At 44.2% G+C, this 8,557-nt stretch overlaps 1 protein-coding gene across 6 annotated transcripts in view; it reads right to left on the reverse strand.

Annotated features, from left to right (window-relative positions):
- Positions 1–561: 561 nt before the first annotated feature.
- qkia (QKI, KH domain containing, RNA binding a) overlaps positions 562–8,557 on the reverse strand; it is a 74,670-nt gene continuing 66,674 nt past the window's right edge. The window contains exons 6-8 of one of the 6 annotated variants that reach the window (XM_019872113.1): positions 8,094–8,393; positions 5,795–5,869; positions 562–3,304 (exon numbers count right to left, since the gene is read on the reverse strand). In XM_019872113.1, the coding sequence (XP_019727672.1) occupies positions 3,288–3,304; positions 5,795–5,869; positions 8,094–8,393 (392 nt within the window). In that variant the 3' untranslated portion in view covers positions 562–3,287. Of the gene's footprint in view, positions 3,305–5,516; positions 5,870–7,952; positions 8,394–8,557 lie in introns of those variants that run through there. The other 5 variants (XM_019872109.1, XM_019872108.1, XM_019872107.1 and 2 more) reach the window with 5 other exon arrangements.

Consider the following 8,557-nt stretch of genomic DNA (forward strand, 5'->3'; position numbering starts at 1 on the left):
TGTGTGTGTGTGTGTGCGTGCGTGCGTGTTTGCACACACATGTGTGCAGTGTCCACGAGTCACCATTAATTCTGTTAGTCCGTGAACCAGACCAGGTCAATACATTCATGAGACTGGTTAAAAACACAAGACAAAAATAGCGCGTTAGTAAAATTCTTACTAAGAATGTTTTATTAAAGTAAATGCCAAGAGGTTAATAAGGAGAAAAAAAAATCAAAATAACAGCATACACCATGTAAAACTAAATAGCAAGCATGTAAAAATACTTATGACAAGAGAAACTAATAAAAGTAGCTCATGAGTTAAACAAGCTGGGCATGAAAACAAAATATAACACTTCCCAAGGTGTAAAAGTGAAGGGGGGGGGGTGCGGAAAGGAGGAGAGTCAGATTGGGAGGGGGTGGGGGGGTCATAAAAAAGCACTCCGAAACATGATTAATACACATATAAAATGAGATTAGAAAAATACATTATAAACCTGTAACAATGGCTGTTAATTACATTATCATACATGTAGAGTAGGCAGGCCAGAGAGAATACGGTTATTTTGTTTTGTCCCCCCCCCCCTCCCCACCTTTTCATCACCTGATGGATGTTACCCAAGCCACACAACGTAGCGCGTAACATCGCAGGGGGAAACTTCTCTTAATACTGTCGAATGCTGTACAGCCATTTCCACTTATATTGCATTTCAAATTTTTTTCCTACAAATAAGAGCAAGAATAATGAGAGTAACACTGAAAACAAGAGAAGAATTTCATTGACCTTTTCGGCTCGATGAGAAAGCCATGAACGGAATCGGTAAAAATCAGCGTCGCCGGTGTTTTCAACAATTTGGTTCTTTTATCCAAACGTCGCAACGGTGGTTATTTGTCGCCAAATCGCGGTTGTTGAAACCAACGCGGTTGAACTTGAACAAATCCTAAATGTATTTTTCTCAGCTCATGATGCATCCGACTGCATTGCTACTATCAGCAGTGCCGTTTAATCCGATGAGGAAGTACGGCACGCTCACACACGCTCAAAACCAAAAGACTAAAAAAAAAATCAAATTTTAAAAATTCATACGATTCTCAAAAAAAAAAATCAAGGAGATCAAAGCCTGCTCACACAGCAGAGTAAAGGGCTGTCGAGTAAAAAGAAAAAAGAAATCGTAGGAAGACCAAAAAAAAAAAACAAAAAAACCCCAAAACAAAACAAAACCATGGCACATATTTAGCTGAGTCAGCTAATTCGGGTTGCATAGAGTTAACGCGGGCTGCCGACGCCACGCTCCGCTCTGCGCCATCTTGGGTGGGTGCTGGCATTTCTTTTTGTTTTTTACGCTTCTCGGAAAAAAATCACTCTCGATAAGGCACTTTTTGCTTTTATTTGATTCCTTCCTGTATTTTTTGATTTTTTTTAAAATAAACTCTTCTTTCCAGTTTAGTCCAGGCCAACAGCACCTCCTCACCCACGAGTTCTTTTTTTTGTTTGTTTTATTGTCTTTTTTTTTAATCAGATGTTTGTATCTGCAAAGTATCAAAAGCTAAAATTGGCAAAAATAGAATTCCTTTTTTCCTCTACTCCAGCACCCTGTACTGTAAAATTATCAATTGTTTTTTTTTGTTCGCTTCTGTGTATGTATTTATATATGCAATGGCGTTATGTACATTTTGATATATATATTTATGTATATGTATATAAGACGTATGTATAAAGCAATTTGAACAGGCAGGCATGGCTTTCACATCCTATTTTTTTTTTTTGTTCTTGAGAGAGTTCAACAAAAGGATCTCAGAAGATACGAGATGTGACACATTGTGGATGCGCTCGCACGTTGGCCTGACACAAAAAAATGGCCAAGTATTGAATTAAAAACGACAATTGGAAAATGGTGGGAGGGACCCTTCATTTCGATGCTAATCCAAGGAGTCGTTTTGGTGTTTTTGTTTTTCCTCCTCAGGAATAAAAAATTCAACCAAAAAAATAAAATAAAATAAGTAAAACAAAATCAAAATGCTAACTGACTGGCTTTCAAGGCAGGCACCACAAAAAATTCACACCTTTCCAAACTTTAAAAACAGCCCTCTGTGTGATGCAGATGCACAATGGCAGATAGCTCATCATAATTGTAGTAAAATCATCGGGAAAAAAAAAAACCTTTGGCTAAATATTCACACGTAATACTTGTTTTTTTTCTTTTTTTTTTTTTTGTCTTTTTGATCACAGCTCAGCGAACTCATTGAGATCTAGTTTGTTCTAAATGCATCAGGCACTGTAACATGGATGTAGTGGGGATGGCAAAGCCTCCTAAACACCCTATTTTCGATGTAGTATGTCAAGAAACACAACCATAACATTGAAAATTAAAAATAACAAAAGAGAAAAAGCACACACGCAAACGTAAACCCTTCATCCCAAGTTTGGCCCATCCCCGGCGTTAGCTTTAGCAGCCTGCGTCTTTCTTTGTCAATTTAGTCAAACAACAATAACAAAAAAAAAAGTGTCAACTGAATATAACACAAAAACAAACAAACAAAACATACAAATTGTAACCCCCAAAAAACATAAAACACAAAACTAATGAAACAAAAAGCGCATTATTGTTTTGCAATCGTTACAGCCATGCGGTTTTAAAACAAATCAAGACAGAAAAGCTTTTTTGTTGGGCTGGGCGAGGGTGAAAAAGGGCAGCACACCCAGAATGTGTCATAATTACAAATCGGGATGACAATTTCAACAAAGTTAAGGTGAGTGTTGATGTTCTCTTTCCTTCTGTTTCTTTTTCTTTTTTTAGGGGAGGGCGGGGGGTTGATACTTGGGACACCGCCCCACCACATTTCTTTGCTTTATTTTTAGTTTTGGAGGGGCATTGTCATTCTAAAACCAAATGGTTGGCGTCCAGGTTTGACAAAAATAGGGGGGGAGGGGGTAGCGGGTGGGTTCTCTGGTTGGCATCTTATTGCTATTTAACGTCAGTGCACATGTATGATTAACACCACAAACATCCCACCCGCGGCGCGTGACTGGTGGAGAAAAAGAAAGAGAAAGAATGGGAACGGAACTCAATGAACAGAAGAAAAAAAAAAAAAAAAAAAAAACGAGGAGCACACAACTTCATGTGGGCGTGACGTTTTTGTTGGCGTGTTAGGGTTGGCGCCTCCCTTCTCTTTCTTTCTCTCTCTCTTTAGTCACTGGGGGAGAGAGAGGCTAGCAAAAAGGCAAATTACCAGTTAACTGATCAGCAGGCAGGCTGGGGGGCGGCTCGTCATTGGGTGAAGAGTTCAGAGGTCAGAAGGTTCATGTTAGTTGCCGGTGGCGGCTATAGGTGGTTAGGAACAAAAACAAAAACAAACAGAAAAAACAAAGATAGAAGGGTATTAGTGTCAGCAGGAAGAGACTGGAATGACATCATTTTGAACAATTAAAAAAAAAATAACAATAAAAATGAATGCAATCTGTGATGTGTGGGCCCCACCGCCGCACCCAACCCGCCGCTGCCACTTAAGCGGCGGCGGCTGGTTGGATTTTGCGCCCAGTGCCCCGCAAAACCAAAACATAGAAGCAAAAAAAAAAATGAAAAAAAAGAGATGGACAGACAAACAGAAAAGAACTCGTGTATGAGGCCACGTCCACACGCAAACGGCAAAATTGACACGTGCCATTTCAAATGCGTGCTTTTGCGTTATTTTGCGATGAATCGCGTCACAATGAATGAAGCGGCGACGCGTTGGCTGGCCGGCGGCTCATTTTGACGAATGATAATGCCCGACGGAAGCGTGGCGGGAAGAATCGGAATGAATGCACAGCAACGGAGCGCTTCGTGTAAAACGTTGCGGCAGGGCAGACACCAGCTAACGTTAGCGTCAAGCGTTCCAAGTGTGAGCAAGGCTAGCTTGTCGAAGCAACTAGCTGAAAGGACAGACAAGCTTCCTTACATGGAACAAAAATAGCTGGGGAAGAGCTAAGCCGAACTCCCTGGATCGAGTGAGGGGAAATGGTTCCGAAAATGGATGGATTGTTGGAAGATATACTTGCCGGCTAGCATTTGTAATCGTTTTCGTCCGTGAAAATGACTTGACAAAGCCGTGTCACTATATCAACTTATTGTTCGGTGAGGAGAAAAAAATGGGACACGATAAATGGTCATTTGCATGCGTGTTTGTTTACATACATCCACGTTCACTCGTACTTTTATTTTAATCATCCTCAGGCCTGACGACATGAAAAGGCGGGATTGAAACGTTGTATTTGCTCAAGCTGCAACAGACGATATTTATACTATTTGTCGTATACACACACAAAAAAAAAAAAATCGAGATATATCACTATCGGTCAGACAAAGCGGCACATTATCGGCGATCGTATCGGGTGACATTTTTCATTTCGTGCATCACTAAAGTTTATCGAGTTTATCGTAGTTTCTTGAAGCAAGCCTCAAACACCCCAAAACAATGTCGCAAAAGCCGCTCGGTGAGAAGAAACTTTGGCCTTGATTTACGACATTTAATCTTAATTTTGAAAATATCCGTGTGAACGTGGCCTCGGTGTCTTTTTCTCCCCCGTGTGATTTGTGTCATATCGATCTAACGTTTCAAGACGAGTGTTAAAAGTGTAATAAAAGCCAATCAACTGTTTTCCGCTTTGTTCTTTTCCTCTTTATTTCGCAGTATACTTTTTATATAATATAAATATACACAAGAACCATAAATACATTTCGATATAAAAAAATATAAAATGACAGTACCTCGTGTACAGGTGAAATAGTAACGTTATATCTCGCGGTACACTGGAGGGAATGCAAAGCGACCTAAAGCTATAGGGCGTCTGTGTGACTTGAACTTCTGTAGAAAAATAAATCCCCCCCTCCCCCAAAATGGCTACTTTGCTCTCTGGGATGCAGTGAGGAATCGCTTCCTTTGCTCCTTGCAAGGCCAAAAAAAATGCATTTTAGGTGCCAAGCTCCCATTCAGAAGGAATGTCTCATATCATTGCCTGCAAAGTACGACCTGTACTGGCTTCACAGCTGCATGAACCAGAAAGCTGCAAGGATCACTTTTTGCCTGAGCTTTGAAAAATACACAGTGTACACATCCTTTTCGTGAAGGGCTCATTTGCAATGTGAAGGCATTTTCAATAGGGCCCAACAATCGGTCACGTTTCCTCATAACAAATGACCGCTTACGTGGCGGCTTGGATCAAAGAAAAACTTAACATTTATCCACAAATAATGATTCTCTCGCTTTCTGTGTTTATGGATATAAAAAAAAAAATGTATAGATGGATAGACAGTGTGTGCATACATATACACACAGTGGGGGTGTGGGGGGGGGGAGGCAGAGAGTGATGGCAAGCTAAACTAATAGCCAAGAATAGCCGAGCAACACGAGGAGCATCGATGGAAGTCGGCTGCAGCGCTCATCATCAAAGAGTAAATCCCAAAGTCCTCCAATTATAAGCGGGTGTTAATTTGTTGTGACTGTTTTTTTATTTTTAAAAGGGAGGCGGGGGGCCCTGTTAAAAATGTCTTATGTTTTTTTTTTTTTTTTGCAAATGAGCTCTTTGTAAGCTAAGGATTGAATGTAAACAAAATGTGCACGCCACAACGCACTATTGAGCTGGTGTGTGGACATATACTGTACGGGTGCGGCGTGGGGAGAAAACACAAACACATACGATAATACAGACAACACAATAGAGATTCCCAACTAAGGCATCGTCGTCGGTGGCATCGTCATCATCATTCATCATTCATCATCATCACTGAAATGCATCATTTGATAGCAGAGTGTAGCTAAGAGACTAAACTGACCTCTGTCAGCGGTCACAATCCTTTGGTAAGGATGGACCCGCGTGTCATGCCGTCTCACTTTAGTAGCCATTGCACCTAGATTGCAACAGGTCCACAAGGTTAGAAACCATTCACTTTCAACATTCACATTATTCTTTGAAACCGTTAGCATAACGCTGGGATATTACAAGACACTGGATAATAGCACATATGCACATCACATAGCTCAGATAGGAAAATAATACAGTAGAACAAAAATACACCTATTTGGGGATAGTATTCAAATATGCATAAGTTAAGTCATTAAAATTCCACAGTGCTCAAGAGTTTTGGGGGGAGGGGAGGGGGGGAGGAAAATAAGGGTAGGTGAAGGGTAATGGCTGCCGGGCTGTCTGGGAAAAATAATGCAATTCTTCCACCAGTGGGGTCCGGAGAGGGGATTGGGAGAAATTTGTCTCCTTATTTTTCAGAGGTGGGGAAATCCAATACAGGTTTGATGGTAATTGAATAGCGCCAGACGCCACCTGCCTCTCGCCGCACGCATTCGTTGCAACGCCGCCATTTTCTCGCGAGCCGATCAGCCTGACCGGGGGTTGTTTCCTTCCTGGAAACAGGATACGCCGTCCACGTTTGCGTGGCGCGTTCTGCTCAAATAGAGCGGAACCTCCGAAGGCCTACTATTGGGGATCTGCAAAACGTTCGCCCCCAGCAGTTTTGATTTTGCGGCGTCCGATTATGATGACTTTTGCTGACATCAGAAAGAAATAAAATCTCATGAATGACGTCACAGGAGATGATAGTATATCACACAACCTCAGTTCAGTTTTATTTTATTTTTTTTAAATTGGGGACGTTATTCACTCGCGTTTTTTTTTCACGAGCGGCAGCATGGCTTGGTCGGGATGATTTTACTTGTATCAGACTGAAAACTGTTCATTTCACCCACCGGGAGCCCATTTGTTTTAAAATGGGGTCGAGCTGCATCCCGGAACAAATTGAGTTCAAACTTTCGAGGTTCCACTGTATTAAAAAAAAAATGCACACGTGGAGGGATTCAAACACACGGAAGAGCCGCAGCGTGTGTCAAGAAATTCAGTGTGGCGAGTCTTGGCAAATACCGTCGCCGCCACCTACACGACGACTCTGAAGCGCCAGATGGCCCAACATTTCCCTGCTGTCCATAAAGCCAATGGTGGCGAGAGATAAAAAGTAGTGGCGGCAGGCGGGCGCATGGAAATGCGTGAGAAAGGCAGTGTGCGCCTTCCACGCCGGCCCCCGTTGTTGCTGAAGGCACCGATCGATCGAGTGAGTAAATAAAAATGCACTAAGCCGGTGTAACCCTGCGAGTTAAACAGAAAGATGCTGCGCATGACTCCCGGAGGCAGGGGGCAACATGCTAAGGTTCACGCTCCACACCACATCACAAGTGTGTCGTATTGAAGCGAGAAGAAGAATTTAAAAAACAGGCTTCGTGGATTTGTCATAAGGTTTCCGTGGACAATTTGGCGTCAGTATTACTCAACGGATGCTCATCGCTCGTCTCTTTGGTCAGCTAAAAAAGCACCATCCGGGACGCATGTAATATAGGCCGCGGTAGTGAACTGGACTCCGGGCACCGAATGGAAGGGGAAGCTCTCGGGTATTAGCGCAAAGCTCAGGTTCACCGGGGGTGAGGCTGAAACAACAAAGGAAGGCGAAGGAGATGAAGAAAATAAAGGACGACTGGAGGAATTTAATGAACATCCCCAGTGGGAGTGACAGAGGGACTATCTGCAGGCATCAAGGCCCGCCTGCAGCACAGGAAAAAAAAAAAAAAAAATCATTTCAGAAGCTGCAGAAATCCGAAGGGATCCACTGCCAGACTGAATATGCCTTCAGGCCAGTGCATGAAAGGGTTAGAGAGCGGGGCTGCGCGTACGCGAGCTTGTTTCTGTCGGGCCGCCTCGTTTCAGACGACGCCGAGTCCCGCCTGTGTAAACCTTGCCGAGTGGAGGCAGTGCGTACCTGGGAGCGCCGAGCCAAATTTAACTGTAAAGTAACCCTCTTGTCAAAGGGCTAATCATTCCCCTCTCCAGTTTTGACCTCGAATCAAAAATGTCCACATTAGCCACAGAGCTTCACCGCCTTCATCCACCCTGAGGGTGTCTTTTAGTTCCTCAGGTGGACACAACATATTTACCTTTCAAAAAGTCCTGACTGAGGCTCATGGAAGCCGTGTCCAGCACCCCGAGACTGGGGTAAAACAAGCTGCCCTCCTGTCCGGGCTGGCTAAAGTGGGCCGCCGTGCCCGCCGCGCTCATGCTCCCCCAGGCCCGCTTACCTAGAACCCCACTGTGCTCGATGGGGTACTCCAGCAGGGAGGTGGGCGCCAGGGCGTAGGGGTAATCGTAAGGTGTGGTGTAGATGAGCCCGGCTTCCGGCGTGGGCGGCACCAGAGTGGGGGTGCCGTTGGGCAGCATGGCGGCCATTTGAGTGGGCCGGATGAGGTTCATGAGGGGGGCCCCGGCGGGAGTCGGGGGCCGGAGCGCCGGGGGCGGCAACACCTGACCTGTGGGTGCCGCTATGAGGCGGGGTCCCTGAGCGGCCGCCGCCGCCGCTGCAAGAGAGAACGCAAGGGTGGCTGCCATAAGCGAAGAGAGCGAAGGACAGAAGTGGAAAGAAGACAGAGGACAAGAGGTCGAGCCAAGTGGCGCCGATGGTTATCACAGATGAACAGTGAAGGGTGAAAATACAAGAGGAGGAAAAGAAGAGAGTTGGCAGGGAGAGAGGGAGGGAGGGGAAGGG

This window comes from Hippocampus comes, unplaced genomic scaffold, assembly GCF_001891065.2.
Source record: "Hippocampus comes isolate QL1 unplaced genomic scaffold, H_comes_QL1_v1.1 scaffold610, whole genome shotgun sequence".
Lineage (NCBI taxonomy): Eukaryota > Metazoa > Chordata > Actinopteri > Syngnathiformes > Syngnathidae > Hippocampus > Hippocampus comes.